The sequence below is a fragment of the Sphaeramia orbicularis genome, chromosome 22 (genome assembly GCF_902148855.1).
Source record: "Sphaeramia orbicularis chromosome 22, fSphaOr1.1, whole genome shotgun sequence".
NCBI lineage: Eukaryota > Metazoa > Chordata > Actinopteri > Kurtiformes > Apogonidae > Sphaeramia > Sphaeramia orbicularis.
In genome coordinates, this window is record NC_043978.1 from 2404143 (window position 1) to 2422656 (window position 18514).

Genomic DNA, 18514 nt, shown 5'->3' on the forward strand with positions numbered 1-18514 from the left:
CTAATGTCAGAATATAGTTTTATATTATGGGATAGATATCATTGCATTGGTTAGTTTGGGTTCAATTATTATCTTTGTTTCCAAAATGACTGATGGTTTGGACTGAATTTATATGGTTGATTTTTTCTTTTTTTTTTTTTTTTTTTTTTTGACTCTGATTTTCAATGTTCTTCCTCTAAATTTCTATACTATTGTTCCTGCTCTAACTGTAAATAATAATTTTCTTCATCATCTAACCATTTACTTTCATCACCTCTGACTGAGGTAGAAAAATCTACCATTAAACTACAGTGAAATATGGATGTTTATCAACTATATGGACATAAATATGTGGACACATGTCTCCAGATGTCCTGTTCAGGAGGATCGGACACACAAACATCAATATTAATAATCAATAGGATATTTATTTGTGTGTGTGTGTGTGTGTGTGTATGTGTGTGTGTGTGTGTGTGTGTGTGTGTGTTGCTCATGTGTTTTGTGTTTGTTCAGATCGATGCTCTGAGGCAGATGAGTCGATCCGAGCTGGTGTTGTGGTTCCAGGAGCATCGAGGACAGAAGAGTCGTAAACTCAGCGTGCACGTAAGCAGCGTCATCACGAGCCAAATAAACAGGGTCAAACACATGGTCCTGGGGGCCAAAACCGACCTCCCAGGGGTCCAGTCAGACCCTTAGGATGAATCTGTGAAATACAAAAATGATATTGAGATATTTACAATCAAGGTGTTCAAATCATTTTAGTTCAAGAGTCACATTCAGACCAGTTCAATCTGTGGATCAGACCAGTAAAATACTATCAGAATAACTGATAAATAATCAGAATAACCTACAAAAAATCAGAATAACCAATAAATAATCAGAATAAACAATAAATAATCAGAATAACCTACAAATAATCAGAATAACTGATAAATAATCAGAATAAACTATAAATATTCAGAATAAGCGATAATCAGAATAAATGATAAATAATAATAACTGATAAATAATCAGAATAAACTATAAATAATCAGAATAAACTATAAATATTCAGAATAAACTATAAATATTCAGAATAAGCGATAATCTGAATAAATGATAAATAATCAGAATAAACTATAAATAATCAGAATAACGATAATAAGAATAACGATAAACAATCAGAATAAACTATAAATAATCAGAATAACGATAAATAATCAGAATAAACTATAAATAATCAGAATAACCGATAAATAATCAGAATAAATGATAAATAATCATAATAACTGATAAATAATCATAATAAACTATAAATGATCAGAATAAATGATAAATAATCATAATAACTGATAATCAGAATAACTGATAGATAATCAGAATAAACTATTAATAATCAAAATAAACTATAAATAATCAGAATATATGATAAATAATTAGAATAACTGATAATCGGAATAACTGATAGATAATCAGAATAAACTAAATATTCAGAATAAACTATAAATAATCAGAATAACGATAAATTATCAGAATAAACTATAAATAGAATAACTGATAAATAATCAGATTAAATGATAAATAATCATAATAACTGATAAATAGTAAGAATAAACTATAAATAATCAGAATAAACTATAAATAATCAGAATAAACTATAAATAATTAGAATAACTGATAAATAATCAGAATAAATGATAATCAGAATAAACTATAAATAACTAGAAGCACTCGGAGAGCGCAGACCTCCGCCAAGGCTGATCAGTGCCCCCCCCCCCCCGTGGGCCCCCCCACCCCCGATCACCACCAAAATTTAATCATTTCTTCCTTATCCCATTTCCAACAAACCCTGAAAATTTCATCCAAATCTGTCCATAACTTTTTGAGTTATGTTGCACACTAACGATCAGTGGCCCCCCCTTGTGGGCCCCCCCACCCCCAATCCCCACCAAAATTTAATCATTTCTTCCTTATCCCATTTCCAACAAACCCTGAAAATTTCATCCAAATCTGTCCATAACTTTTTGAGTTATGTTGCACACTAACGATCAGTGCCCCCCCCCCCCCCCCCCCCCCCCCCGTGGGCCCCCCCACCCCCGATCACCACCAAAATTTAATCATTTCTTCCTTATCCCATTTCCAACAAACCCTGAAAATTTCATCCAAATCTGTCCATAACTGTTTTGAGTTATGTTGCACACTAACGGACAGACAAACAAACAAACAGACAGACAAACAAACAAACAAACCCTGGCAAAAACATAACCTCCTTGGCGGAGGTAATCAGAATAAATGATAAATAATCAGAATAACCTACAAAAAATCAGAATAACCAATAAATAATCAGAATAAACAATAAATAATCAGAATAACCTACAAATAATCAGAATAACTGATAAATAATCAGAATAAACTATAAATATTCAGAATAAGTGATAATCAGAATAAATGATAAATAATAATAATAACTGATAAATAATCAGAATAAACTATAAATATTCAGAATAAGCGATTAATAATCTGAATAAATGATAAATAATCAGAATAACTGATAAATAATCAGATTAACTATAAATAATCAGAATAACAATAAATAATCAGAATAAACTATAAATAATCAGAATAACCGATAAATAATCAGAATAAATGATAAATAATCATAATAACTGATAAATAATCAGAATAAACTATAAATAATCAGAATAAATGATAAATAATCATAATAACTGATAATCAGAATAACTGATAGATAATCAGAATAAACTATTAATAATCAAAATAAACTATAAATAATCAGAATATATGATAAATAATTAGAATAACTGATAATCGGAATAACTGATAGATAATCAGAATAAACTAAATATTCAGAATAAACTATAAATAATCAGAATAACGATAAATTATCAGAATAAACTATAAATAAAATAACTGATAAATAATCAGATTAAATGATAAATAATCATAATAACTGATAAATAGTAAGAATAAACTATAAATAATCAGAATAAACTATAAATAATTAGAATAACTGATAAATAATCAGAATAAATGATAATCAGAATAAACTATAAATAATCAGAATAAATGATAAATAACCAGAATAAACTATAAATTTTCATATTTACCCAAGAATAACTGTCTGACCTATTGCACATCCTATAATGACATCATCTAGACAGTTTGTTTTTTTGTTTGTTGTGGAGCTGTTTTTATTTTATATTTTTTTATTTATTTATTTTTATTATATGTTTTTATTTTTTGTTTCTGATTTTTGGTTTATTATTTTTTTCCATTGTTGTTGGTATTATCATTGTTATTGTAATTGTTTTGTATTGTGTGCTGTTGTTGATTTTTGGTTTTTGTGTTGTGTTGAGTGTGCGTACATCCTGTTTATTGAGTGAGTTGAGGGAAATTGTGGTGCTTTGTTTTTGTGTTGTTGATGACCCCAGGAAGAGTAGCTGCTGTGGTGTGCACCAGCTAATGGGGATCAAACTAATAAACTAAACCAAATAAATAATCAGAATAAATGATGAATAATTGTAATAACTGATAAATAATCAGAATAAACTATAAATAATCAGAATACAATAAAAATAATCAGAATAACGATAAATAATCAGAATAAACTATAAATAATCAGAATAATGAAAGATAATGACACCTTCAAAGTTTTCTTTTTGCATTAGTGTAAAAAGGTAAAATGACCTAAAAAATGTTTATATTTACAAAAACAAAAATGTGAATAATCTGAACAAATATGAATAACCTGAAATGGGTTTGGGTATTCAGTGGAACTGGACCAATGTTGTGTCTGTCATTAAATGTTTAGTGTGTTTATAGGTCCACTGGGATCTGTATGTTTTAATGCACATGGATAAATGATAAACAAAGGCATTCAAACTGTATTTATTTTCATTCTGAAATGTCAGGTTGTTTGTAGTTCATGTTATTCACATTTTTGGTCCGAAAATGGGTTTGACAGGTCTAATGGGTCTGATGGGTCGGATGGGTCGGACGGGTCTGATGGACTACTGGGATCAGTCATAGTTCATCATCCATAAACAATTTTTCAAGAATTTTCTCCTAAACTGACGGTCAGAATGATTTGACATTTGTAGTGGAACATCTTTGGGTAAGTTCTACCAAGTTTGTTCAAAGAATTAGAAAATACTGATTTTTTTTTTTTTTTTAATGAATTTTTGACATTTTTCAAATCCCCATTGGTTTATAATGGGACACATTTCAAAGTGCTATAACTTGGAAAAAGTTGAACATATTGATATAATTATTAACTCTTTCATGCATAGTGGTCACTCCAGTGGACAGCTGTTCAAAGCTGTTTTGCTATACGTATATTCATGGGTTTTGTTGGTTTTTGTTGTTTTAGTTCCAACACAGTGGACACTTATGCACCATCACATACACTGTAATTCATACCATTACTGTAACTTTGCTGTTCTTGATAAACCTTGTAACTTAGAAGTCTCAATAACCTAAACAAAAAATAATTTGTTGGGCGCCAGACAGGAGAAGGGTTAAATTACCTTCCACCTGTCGAATTTATTACATCTTAAACTTAAAGGTGAAAGAAACAACAACAACAAAAAACAAAAGAAACCCAGCTGCTCACTTCATGGTTACAAAATACATCTGTTAACACATAAAATTAAGGTTTCTTAACTTTCCCTCTTGTAGACCAGCATTTAAAAATCATCTGCATAATCATCAAAACATTTCTTATTATTCATAAACTCAAAAAAAAACATCTTAAATCAGGAATTAAACATTAAATTAAACTTAGGTAGTCCATTGCTGATCACAATAGGTTTTTCATGTAAGTATAAAGTTCAGTTCAGTTCAGTTCAGTTCAGGGGGGATGTGTGTGTGTGAGAAGGGGTAAAGATGTAGGGGGTCCAGTTCAGGCCAGGTTGGAGGTTAGGGGCATATAGGTGTAGAGTAGGGGGGGAGAGAGAGAACACAGGGGGTTTCCTCAGGCCAGACAGGAGAAGCCAGGAGAGTTTGGGGAAAAAAGGGACTTATCTGGTTGGGGGGTGTCCTCCGAGAGAGAGTACTCCTGAGTCCGAGCAGGTCAGGTCCGCCTGCTCCAGGGATTCAGCTTCTCTTTTTAAAATCTCCTGGGTCCACATCGGTCCATTTCCAGATTCTTCCGTTAAAATCACATTAAGGTTTTCTTTTTTTGTTCTTCCCTCCTTTCCTTGTCAATCTCACTTCTCCTTTTTTCTCTGACCTCCTTCCAGTCTCTCTTTTGTTTGAGTTTCCCTCCACCACAGCTCTCAGGTGTGTCTCATTTATCAGCTTCCCTTCCCCCTCCTTACCAGTGATGTCATTGTTAAGTTCTACTTCCTGCTACACTCCTCCTCCCTTCGACGAGACCACGCCTAGTGGTCACACTGAGATCCTTTTATTTCAATCCACAAATCCAAAGAAATCCTCTTCCTCAGAACTTTCCTGAAAGATGTCTTGTAGGCGTTTTCGTTCCAGGTGCTCTAAGTCCTCCGCACTGGGATAGAACGGCTTCAGATTGCAGACATGTACAGTCCGTACATCCTCACCCGTATCCTCCAGAACAACACGGTAGTTCAGGGGTCCTAGTTGTTGGACAACTCTGTAGGGGCCTTTCCATTTCCTTGCCAACTTGGCAGAAAACTTCTTCTGAGCATCTGACTGTGGAAAATTTCTCACCCATACTCTTTGTTTGGGTTCAAAACCAACATTACGGCGATTCTTGTTGTAACTCCTCAATTGCCGTTGTTTTGATCTCCTTATATTTTCTTCTACATTTTCCTTGAATTTAGTCAGCTGCTGGATGACATCATAGGCCGGTGCATCAGGGGGATAAATCTTTCCTTTTAGTGCTTTATCCAAAGGACTGTTAAGCTTCCGGCCGATATGTAGTTCAGCGGGTGTGACCCCTGTAGTTTCTTGAACTGCCGAATTAATAGCAAACCTGAACTCTGGGAGGTATTGATCCCATTTAGCATGATTGTTATGCACATAAGCAGCAATCATACTCTTCAGAGTGCAATTCACTCTTTCAGTCAGGTTGGTCTGGGGGTGATACGCAGTTGTGAGTTTGGGAGTAACAGTCCATTGTGCACAGAGTTCACGGAATACTTCAGACACAAACTGACGTCCTCGGTCAGACAGAATGTGATCAGGTACACCCCATCTGGTAAAGATCTCATTTTTCAGGAATCGAGCAACAGTTTGGGCTGTAGCAGTTCGTAGGGGGGAAAGCTCAATCCAGCGGGTAAAATAGTCAACCACTACCAATAAATATTCATGTTGTTGTGTACTTTTGGGTAGGGGACCCATGAGGTCAATACCCAACATCTCATTAGGGCGTGAGACATTGGTTTGTTGAATTTTTCCAGCAGGTTTCTGATTGTCCGCCTTTATACTTTGACAAACCATGCACTGCCTGATAAAAGCTTTCACATCTGTCCACATTCCAGGCCAATAGGCCACCTCATAGAGCCTTTTATAAGTTTTGAAGATACCAGCATGACCACTTAAAGGGCTTTCATGATAATTTTGGAGTATCTCGTGAACTAGACTGGGGGGGATGTAGAATCTGTAGTGGAACTGATTTTCATTTTGTTGTTTTTTGTGGTATAGTTTATCTTCCAGAACAACAAACTCCTGTTCTACCTTTGTGTTCCTTTCAGCGAGTTGTTTCAAGATTTCCTCCACTTTTGGGTCTTTATGTTGTTCCTCCCAAACCCTTTCAAGAGATATGGAAATGTCATCAGTGTTTTTTAGAGTATAGGCAGCATTGGACAAGAGAGGGGATCCTGGAAAGAGCATCAGGAGCACTGTTTAGTTTGCCTTTCCTGTATTCTACAAGGAAATCAAAGCGTTGCAACCTTAGGGCCCATCTGATCAGTCGACTTGTGGTTTTTGTTGAGGAGAGAACCCATTTTAAGGCAGAGTGATCTGTAATGACAGTGAAGAGCTTTGGTTCCAGATAATGCTGCCATCTTTCTAGAGCCCAGATGATTGCCAGACATTCTTTTTCTGTTGCTGAATAGTTCTTCTCAGCTTGATTTAATGTTCTACTTAGCATAAGCAAGAACTACTTCCATTCCATTAGGGTCTTTCTGGGTCAACACAGCTCCCAGTCCTGTATCACTGGCGTCCGTGTAGACCAAGAATGGAAGCTCTGGATTGGGATGACCTAATGTAGGGGGAGAGATCAAACAGGACTTCAGTTGATCAAAGGCATTCTGACATGTTTGACTCCAAATGAAAGGTCTCCCTTTTTTCTTAAGGTCATTCAAAGGTTGAGCAATTTTTGAGAAGTCTGGTACAAACTTATGATACCATCCAGCAAGGCCTAAGAATCTCTGAACTTCTTTCAGATTTGTTGGAACTGGATATGATCGGATTGCTTCAACTTTGTCAGGATCAGCACTGACTCCATTTTGAGAGACAATGTGACCAAGAAATTTGATTTCTTGCAGGCAAAACCTAGATTTCTTGAGATTGATAGTTAGATTGGCTTTGCGAAGTCAATCCAGTACAATCTGAAGGCGCTCAAAATGTTGAGTTACAGATGATGAATGCACAATTATGTCGTCAAGATAGACTAAACAGATTTCACCACGCAGGCCATCCAGGACTTTTTCCATTAATCTTTGGAAAGTGGCCGGGGCATTTTTAAGACCAAAAGGCATGACATTGAAATGATACAGTCCGGCATGCGTGACAAAGGCAGTCTTTGCTTTACTATCAGCATCCATGGGTACCTGCCAGTATCCACTGTTTAAATCTATTGTGGAGAAAGAGAGGATCCAGAAAGAGACTCAAGAATTTCATTGATGTTAGGGAGAGGATAGGCGTCTGTCTCAGTGACAGCATTGACCTTCCGGAAGTCAACACAAAATCTGTGTCCACCATCTTTCTTTGGAGGTAGCACTACAGGAGAGGCCCACCCAGAATGGGAGGGTTCAACAACTCCAGCAGCGACCATCTCTCTTAACTGTTCCTCTACAATTGCTTGCTTAGCGGCCGGCATTCTATAAGGTCTCTGTTTGATTGGAACACAGTTAGTAGTGTAGATTGTGTGTTGCAAAACATCAGTTTTCCCAGGTGTATGGTTACAGACCTGTGGGTTAGACTCTAGGAGATGCCTTAATTGTTTTTTTTCTACCTCTTGTAAGTGAGCATTAGACACAGCGATGTTAATGTAATCTTTCACCTCCATTCGCACTGGTTCCAGGGTGAGGATGGGGGGTGGAATGGAGCTGATTAGGGAAAGAGTCTGACCTGGATTGTTTTTTGTTCTTTGGATGTTTGTTTTGGTCATCTGAGCGGTGTTCTGTGGGAGGTAAGCACTACCTGGCTGAAATGGATAATTCAAAGAGGGATTGGACATAAAGCTATATGCTTTATCAGCTACATTGATTATCATTCCCACATTAGCAATGAAATCAAGGCCAAGAACCATACCATAGGCTAGAGCTTCTGGTCCAAGTACAGCCACAGGTAGAGTGGACACTCTTCCCTGAAGATCAACACAGAGGTTTCCCCATCCAATTGGAATGGCGGCTTCACCATTAGCTAGATACAATGGACTTTCAGTCCATGGTTGGAGGTCAGCCTTTGACCCTTTTAACTCCACCCAGAGATACTCATGAATGAGGGTACAGCTACTTCCTGTGTCAACTATGGCTTTTCCACGCCATGCACCAATTGAAACTGGGACAACAAGCTGTTGGGGACTAGAGGTAGTTTCAGGTGGGGAACATGGAGTCTGGGAGATTGACTCGCATGATGCATTTTGCTTTTGTTGAGATGATACGGGAAGAGATTTCCTAGATTTCACAAGTGACACAGAACCGTTTCCATACAATCCTTTTGGTTTTTGTGATCGTGGAAAGTGTTTTGGCGGCCCCTGCTGGCGATGAGAAGTAGCAGAGTTTCCACTAAGTGAACTGTAATTTGGACAAGAGCCAGGAGCATGGTCTCCTTTACATCTCCAACGTAAAACAGCTGGTCTAGGTTTGTTGTTGGCTTGAACTGAAGTAGTATGCTTGTGATAAGGAGTAACATTTCGAGCTCCCATCAGTCTTTGATTGTATTCAAGTTGCTGTTCATAGTCTTTTTCTAACTGATGACCAAGACGCACTAAATCTTCAACTGAGTCAACTCGACCCCTGAGCTGACTAGCAAGATAAGGTTTTATGTTTTTCAGGATCATTTTGACAATATTAGCCTCTGTGAGAGAGGGTCTCCATCTTTTACATAAAGCTCTGTAAGTGAAAGCAAAGTCTCTGATGGACTCATTTTCTTTTTGTCTGCTGGTCCGGACATGTTCAGCCAGTTCATCTTCATAGTCTTCTGCAAGAAAAGCAGACAAGAAGACAGTCTCAAACTGGCTCCAAGAAGTGACATCTAATCTAGCGATTTCCCACCAGTCACGAGTGGTGCCTTGGAGGACAGTTCTGAAAGTTGCCAAAATATCAGAATCAATCAAAGGATGTAGAGCAAGAAAGTCATGGCACTTTGACAAATAATTAAGAGGGTCAGGATCATCATTAGGGCCTCCATATGTTGGGAAGGTCATTTTAATATGATCACTTTTCATAATTGGGGGGTTAGTAGACATAGCTGGGCATGATTTATCAGAATACTCTCTATAACTTGAAGAGGATGGAGTAGATCTGACTTCAGCCATGAAAGATTCTAGTCTTCCTTCCAGACCAGAAGATTTCTTCTCCAGACGGGTTAACTGTTCTTTATTTTCAGTCTCCATTTTCTTCATGTTAGTAGCCAGCTTGGTTAGCTCAGCACTAGTGGCTTCAACAGTTTCTGACAACTTGGAAATGCATTCTTGAGAATGTGTGAGACAAGTTTTGAGCTCCTGTTGGATCTCCACTTGAAGCTGCTCCACCATAAATCGAACTTCTAACAGGAGGGATGCTTCAGAGTTTTTTTTTTCCTGTTCTACAATCAGTTTGACTCCCTTCACAAGATTCTCCATTTCAGTTCCTGTTTCTTCTTTATGTAATGTAATCATAGTGCAGAGTTGTTGATGATTTGTACTTATTTGATCCATAAAGTCCTTAAGCTGTTTCTGTGAAGGATTTGACTTTCTTGTACGTAGTGGTTAGCTTCTTAATAGCCACATTTTGCTCCTTCATTTCCATTTGCATTCTGTCCCAACCTGTCTGTGTTTGTTCTGCGATTTGATTCAACTCCCGAGCAGGTGTAGGTATTGCACGTGGAAGTTCATAAGGAGAGGGAGGTGCTGAGTAAGAGGAGGAAGCTGTAAGGTTTAAAACTCCACCTCCTGGAGCAGATGAATAAGACACAGCCTCAGTTTCCCAAGCAAGAGACTGATCAATAGGATGTAAATTATCCAAGGGGGGAAAGGATTGAAGTGGGACTCTGGCATCAGATGTTCCAACTGGCGGTTGACTGGGGGTTGGAAAATAAGTTTGTAAATGTGCACTAAATCTAGGGGGTGCACCATGTGCAGCCAGTAGAGGGGTTTGAACATCAGGAGGTTCTATATCAAGAGAAACACTTGGTGATACTGTAGAAGGCTGTTTAGCCATACTGTAAGGTGTGGGGAGGGCTATGGGTGAAGTATGAATTATGAAACAGAGTAAAACACTAAAGGTTCAATCATCACATCAAAAAAAATGTCAGTATCAGTTCAAATCAGCCTTCAACACATTAGAACAAACAAATATCCACAAAACAGACCCAGAAAATGGATATACAAGTGAAATAAATTAGAATGTATACTTTAACTTAATATTACTGAGGTTTTATAGCTCATGCCCCACGTTGGGCGCCATTTCTGTAACGTAGAAGTCTCAATAACCTAAACAAAAAATAATTTGTTGGGCGCCAGACAGGAGAAGGGTTAAATTACCTTCCACCTGTCGAATTTATTACATCTTAAACTTAAAGGTGAAAGAAACAACAACAACAAAAAACAAAAGAAACCCAGCTGCTCACTTCATGGTTACAAAATACATCTGTTAACACATAAAATTAAGGTTTCTTAACTTTCCCTCTTGTAGACCAGCATTTAAAAATCATCTGCATAATCATCAAAACATTTCTTATTATTCATAAACTCAAAAAAAACATCTTAAATCAGGAATTAAACATTAAATTAAACTTAGGTAGTCCATTGCTGATCACAATAGGTTTTTCATGTAAGTATAAAGTTCAGTTCAGTTCAGTTCAGTTCAGTTCAGGGGGGATGTGTGTGTGTGAGAAGGGGTAAAGATGTAGGGGGTCCAGTTCAGGCCAGGTTGGAGGTTAGGGGCATATAGGTGTAGAGTAGGGGGGGAGAGAGAGAACACAGGGGGTTTCCTCAGGCCAGACAGGAGAAGCCAGGAGAGTTTGGGGAAAAAGGGACTAATCTGGTTGGGGGGTGTCCTCCGAGAGAGAGTACTCCTGAGTCCGAGCAGGTCAGGTCCGCCTGCTCCAGGGATTCAGCCTCTCTTTTTAAAATCTCCTGGGTCCACATCGGTCCATTTCCAGATTCTTCCGTTAAAATCACATTAAGGTTTTCTTTTTTTGTTCTTCCCTCCTTTCCTTGTCAATCTCACTTCTCCTTTTTTCTCTGACCTCCTTCCAGTCTCTCTTTTGTTTGAGTTTCCCTCCACCACAGCTCTCAGGTGTGTCTCATTTATCAGCTTCCCTTCCCCCTCCTTACCAGTGATGTCATTGTTAAGTTCTACTTCCTGCTACAACCTGATCTGTTCTAACATGTTTGAGTGTAAATCAGTTGCTTAATATTCTTATTATACTGTCATTAAGTTTTTTTAAACAAAAAGTTTTTGTTTTTATTTTTGCATATTATTCTCCATGAAGTACTGTCCCTGTTTTCATGATCCTGGTCTGATCCACTGGAGAATGGACTGGGCTGAATGTGGACCCAGAAGTAAAGGACAAATGGGTCCTGGGCTGTTGTTCTGAACCGTACGTTTGTCTGTGACCTTCTAAGGTGGTCGGCTTCGGTGCCGAGGAGAACGACGAGGAGGGTGGCGGGCAGAGAGGTGAAGGACACGAGGATGCCGAGGAGGACTCCATGTACGGGGAGGTGTCCAAACTGAGCTTCCTCCAGGCCTCCCCCAAGATGGCGCCCGCCGTGTCCATCATGGACATCCAGGCCTTCATCAAAAACCTGCCCCTCTTCCCCTACCACAAGATACTGGAGTGAAGTTTTGTTCAGACGGATGGATAGACGGACAGACGGTGGGTGGGGCTCTGTCCATGCCTCAGTACACATGCAGTCAGTTCATCTGTGGATGTGGAGGACGGCTGAGATGACCATGTGCATCTGCAGAGTCTGGAACTGAGGACAGAGGCTTTCACCCACTGATCTGAAATCCTCTGATCCACTGACAGGAAAAGGAAACGGCCTTGGAGTCCGAGTCCTGTTGCCATAAAACACTGACTGGACTGTTTTAGAACTAACTGTATTTTTATGTCATTTCACCGACACAAACGGACTGAAAACCATGGGTAGTGTTAAAGACAAATAATCAACATGTCTTAAAGCTTTAAAGGCTGATTTTTCACCCTGAGTGTGTGTCACTGAAGCCAAACAGTTGTTTTTGGTTTGAAATTATTAGTTAAAAGATGTAATGAGACAAAAACAAAGTAGGTATTATTGAACCAGATCCAAATAACATAAAAGACAGTTACCTGAGGTTGTACATGACTGTTTCTGTTCCAAACAGTCCAAATATGCATGAGTGAAATGAGAAAAACGAAGCATTGAACCCATAAAGACCCACAGCTCCTTTTATGACAGCACCCAAATGAATGTTTATTTAACCTTTCAATTAAATAAGCAATTTAGCACCATTTGTTATAATATTAACCTCTTTAATTTGCATTTTGCTGTGAAAATCTGGTATTTTCATTTATTTAATTCACTGATCATGTAGACGTTCATTAAAGCTCAGATTGAAGTTGAAGGTTATTATATCAGAAACAGAAAAAAACTGGAGGAAAAAAAAGTGACTTTCATTACCTGAACATAAACCCAGTGTGTCCATCCACTGTCATGGATCCAACTCTATGGGTTTTACTGGTGAATCAATGTTGTAGAAGATGATGGTGTCTCCATGATAACTACGGAGCCTCTGAACGTACAAATATGGTTATATCTGATGACCATGAAAAGATGAAGAACTGTATTTTACACCCATTATTGACATGGATTGACAGGATTAGTGGATCAACAGGAATTAAACGGTTTAGATCAGTAGTTGGTTGTGGACCGTTTGCTTTTTGGGTCTTTAAGGGTTAAATACATTTTGTTCTACCTGAAAATGTGAAAAAAAAAAAAAAAACTAAAATGTATAGAATAATATTGCCATGTGTTTCAGTCTAAATGACATTGAGCTGAGTGTCTTTCTTTCTTGACCGCCCTGCTGGGACTCCACATGTGTGCATTGGAGTGCTCGTGTGCTGGATTTAAAGATCTGCTATTAACTGACCTGGATCCTGCTTTGGAAATAAAGTGTGCACAAATAAACCAACTTCAACACGAAGATCTTACCAACAATCACTCTGGTCCAGACAAATTACATTTAGCCCTATTTAGCGTGAAGTTTGAACACAAAAGATGCACAGAAGACATGTAGTGCATAGTTGTGGTTTAAAGCTATACTGTATGATGTGGCATTTTTACACTTTTGTCATCTAAAAATGCTCCTAATAAGCAATAAATGCGTGACTTGGACCAGGGCAGGTCTGGTTCTGTGTTCTGGGTCTGCAGGGGTGAGTACCAGCCAAAAGGTGCCTTTTTATTTTAAGGCAGGGGTGTCAAACTCATTAAAGTTCAGGGGTAACATTCAGTCCAACATGATCTGAAGTGGGCGGGGCCAGTAAAATAACATAATATAGAAATAATGTCAAATCCACACTGTTTTTGTCTAAATGTTTTAGAGTGAGAAAAGTCAAATGACATTATGAAACAAGAAAAGCACTTGGAGAGCGCAGACCTCCGCCAAGACAGATCTGACCCCCCCTCGCCCCCAATCACCAACAAAATTTAATCATTTGTTCCTTGTGCCAGTATCAACATTTCCTGAAAATTTCATGAAAATCCGTCCTTAACTTTTTGAGTTGTCTTGCTAACAAACAAACACACAAAGCAAAGTGATCATAATACCTCCTGGCGGAGGTAAATATTTTCATCCACAAACTATCCTTTAAAAAACATGAACAACATGAACCTGGAATTTCTACTTCAGAAACAGAAGTGTACTTTAAACAATATTCTGTCCGTTTATCATTTCTACATGTTACATTATAACATACAGATCAGTGGATAACAGCAGAATTTGGGTCAAACTGCTCTCATAAGACATTTCAGGTTTATGTTTGTTCAGGTTCGTCACATTTTTTGTGAAAGGATAGTTTGTAAATGTAAATATTTTCATGTAATTTTTTTTTTTACACTGAAACAAAGAGGAAAAAATTGGAGTGGTCATTATTTCTGGGTTATTCTGACAGTATTTTACTGATCAGAAACACTTCAGATTGAATTGGGCTGAATTCAGCTCCTGAACTAAAATGATTCTTGGACCCTTTTGGTATGTCTGACCACCTGAGCAGAGCAGTACGTGGTACTAATGTTCCATCAGATGCTTGGGAGGGGGTGGGGTGGGGTATCTGGTCATTTATGGAGTCCTTCAGTTCTGAACTTCAGGGTTGAATATGTGATATTCATAGACATCTAGTGGTGAAGACATGCATTACAACTGACATAGTGACATATTGCCCCATCCTCCATGTAACAGCTGATAGTTTGGTCCAATCTGGGTTTAATCCACTGCTTCTCAGTCTTTTTCTTCGTTCAGTCTAATCTTAAATGTAGAGACTGTGTCGGCCTGTTCAATATTAGCTGGAAGCTGAGTCCATAAGACAGGAGCTTGGTAACTAAAGGCTCTAGCTCCTACTGTACTTTTAGAGACCCTGGGGACCACCAGTAGACCTGCATTCTGAGAGCGAAGTGTTCTCTTGGAATGGTATGGCACCAGAGCATCTTTGAGATAAGAAGGGCCCATACCATTAATGGTCTAATATGTAAGAAGGAGGATTTTAACCCTTTCATGCATGAATTATGAAAAAAAGTATCTAGACAGGGCTCGTGACTGCGACTGAATTACGGTCGCATGCGCCTGAGAATTTCGGTAGTGCGACTGTTTTTGAGATTACGATCACACGGTGCGCCAATAAAAAAATGAGCGAAAATTAATACGTGCGCCTAGAATAATGGCTGCAGAAGTAACTCGTCAGCTGAAAATAAACAAGCTCCACGCCCCACTGACTGAAGCGGAAAATCTAGTCCCCGCCCCCTCGCGTGCGCAGGCGGCATAAACAAAGGGATCAAATAACTCCACCGACGTTTGAAACAATCTCCCGCCAAACCCGGTTAGTAGCGCTGGCGTTGTTCCAAGTATTTTCCCATGACGTAATGTATCCTGCAAGTCAGATGATCATGTTGCGCGAATCAACTTGCTACACGATCAGCTGACCGTAACCAGAGAATCGAGGGGCTAATGAATAAACAACAAGCGATATCCAGACGTGTACATGATTCGTCAAAAGTTTCTTCCTCAAAAGTTGGTTGTTGCAAATAATGGTGTGATTCGTCTTTCTTCTCCAAGAACAAAACTAAAGTATATACCACACATTGACAATTGTTTTGCACCTGTGTCAATGTAAGCTTTTTCTTTCATACTCTATTCAAATACTTTATTCTAGGTTGTTAACATTGCTTAAATACATATAGGAATATTACTTGGTATGGCCAAGAGTTTTGCTTGTTCTCCAATTTTTTATATAATAGTGGTGCGCCTAGATTTTAGCCTGTGCTCCTAACTTTTTAGGGTTAGGAGCACAGTGCTCCTAACTTTTTAGGGTTAGGAGCACAGTGCTCCTAGGTCAAAAAGTTAATTTTGAGCCCTGCTAGATTTTTTTTTGATTGATTTTATACTCAAAATTAGGCTAAAGTTAAAAAGCATTTTGAATTTTTTAAAAATACAGTTTCATTAAGAGGATATTTAACCTCCTGAGAACTAGGAAAGTACAAGTCTTGGCTTTTTTAGCTTACCGGCTGACAGGCCGTGAGCTATTGTCGTCAAGCAGCGTCCGTCGTCGTCATCTGTCGTCCGTTACAAAAATTTCAATCGTCTTCTTCTCCGAAACTACAATTCTGATTGACTTCAAACTTGGTATACAGCTTCTTTATGATCATGTCAACAAAAGTTAGTGAAATTATTTGGATCCGGATCTGATTCTGGATTTGGTGCAACTTTGAAAAATTTCCCCATTATAAGAGATAGGAAGTGGATCGATGCAATAACTCAGTAAATATAAATGATATCAAGTTGAAATTTCTACAGTCCAGCCCTGATGGGGAGATGACCAAAACATAATGTCCACATGCTGATCAGGATCTTCTTCTGGATCCAGGAACTTACAGAAAATTTAACATGGGCTGTTATGGGGAAAAAATTTCAATCGTCTTTTTCTCCCAAACTCCAGTTCTGATTGACTTCAAACTTGGTATACAGCTTCTTTATGATGATGTCAACACAAGGTATTGAAATTATTATGATCCGGATCTGATTCTGGATTTGGTGTGACTTTGAAAACTTTCCCCATTATAAGAAAAAGGGAAGTGGCTTGATCCAATAAATCAGTAAGTATCAATTGTTTATCAATTTATCAAGTTGGAATTTGAATTTTTTACAGATCTGATTGGAATACGACCAAAACATGGACTATTTCTGTAATATAATAAATACACAGAACTGGTGATAATAAATGGCATCTGGATACATTTCCCAAAGCTTTTCATTTGGCCGGTAAGCTACAGGGCCATTGGTCCTATTTTTTTTTTGTATAAAGCTGTGAAACTCTTGTCCACAAACATAGCTTGGTCTTAGGAGGTTAACTTTATGAGATCACAGAGCTTTCCAAACTCTAAACTGAAGACAATCCTTTTTTTCATTGTATTGCTTAGGGTCTATAGAGAATGCCCCCATGTGGTTTGGAGAATATTGCCTCTATAACTCTCTAGAACAGGGGTCTCAAACTCATTTTCTTTCAGGTTCCACATTCAGCCTGATTTGATCTCCAGTGGGCCAGACCAATAAAATAATAACAGAATAACCTATAAATAATGACAACTCCAAATTTTTTTCTCAGTTTAATGCAAAAACACCCCATTAAATTATGAAAATACTTACTTTTATAAACTGTCCCAACAAGAAAGATGTGAATAACCTGAAAAAAACTGAAATTTCTTAAGAAAAAGAAGTGCAATTTTAACAATATTAATCCTCAACTTATCATTTCTGCATGTGCATTATGGATCAGATCTACAAAGACACTAAACACTGAGGAACAAGCAGAAAATTGTTAAAACTGTGCTTAATTTTCTTTAGACATTTCAGGTTGTTCATATTTGTTCAGGTTATTTGCATTTTGTTGTTACAGAATAGTTTGTAAATGTAAATACCTTCATAATTTAATGTACTTTTTTGCACTAAAACAAAGAAAACACATTCAAGTTGTCATTATTTATAGGCATGATGTAATATTATTTTTTTTCACATCAAACCGTGAAGAAAATATGGAGTCATTAGTTTTTGTAGGTTATTATTTTACTTGAAATCAAATTGGTCTGTATGTGGAAAATGAGATTGACAGCCTTGACTGTGGAATTTTTGCACTTGCAAATTCATCCCAAGGGCCGGATAGGGACACTTGGTGGGATGCATTTGGCCCCCGCTGTGCTTGCGCTAAGAAAATGAAAGATACAGCCACTGTGGCTACATTAGTAGAAATGAGTGTAGCCACAAAAAGCCACAGCCAGTCTGGGTCCCTGCAGCGGGGTGCGTAGCGGACGAGCATAGCTCCCCCGGGAAATTTTGGGAAAAATGAAGTTTTTTTCCTGCATTCTGGTGCATTTTGAGCTTAAAAATATGTTCAATCTGGCCTCAGTTATATACACAAAAAATCATAAAAAAAAAAGGAAAATGAAGTCAACATTTTCATCTAAACTCTTTTATTTCTAATCTAATGTATAACAAAACAATAAATGATAGACTTATAAATGTAATTATTCTGACCACTGATGTTCATGAGATTCAATATAAAATAAATTTACCAGTGAGACATAATTTATCATAAAGTCATTTGGTAATTAAATATGGACAGATATGGACTCTTGAAATTATTTTATTTAGACTAGAAAGTACTCCTGCCCAGACTACAATGTACATGGACTGATTACTAATTTAAACTTAGATATCTCAGATAATTGACTTCTTTTCAACTATTTGACAATGGACAGATCCATAGGTTGTCATTAGTCTGACATTTAAGATGTTAAGTCAGTCGTTTTAATTCAGTCTTTTGTACTGTTAATACTGATTGTAATACTGACCATAAGTCTTCTATTAGTTTATAAGACACCTATGATAGCTCTTCAGTTTTCATTCTCTTTCTAACCACAGGCCTAGATATGAATGTTTAC

General features: G+C 37.6%; 1 protein-coding gene across 2 annotated transcripts in view; it reads left to right on the top strand.

The window, feature by feature from the left end:
- The window catches only part of LOC115413868 (nardilysin-like), a 136511-nt gene extending 123661 nt beyond the window's left edge, over positions 1-12850 (top strand). For both annotated transcript variants that reach the window (XM_030126990.1, XM_030126991.1), the window contains exons 31-32: positions 493-582; positions 11954-12850. In XM_030126990.1, the coding sequence (XP_029982850.1) occupies positions 493-582; positions 11954-12169 (306 nt within the window). In that variant the 3' untranslated portion in view covers positions 12170-12850. The remainder of the gene's footprint in view (positions 1-492; positions 583-11953) is intronic.
- Positions 12851-18514: the final 5664 nt, after the last annotated feature.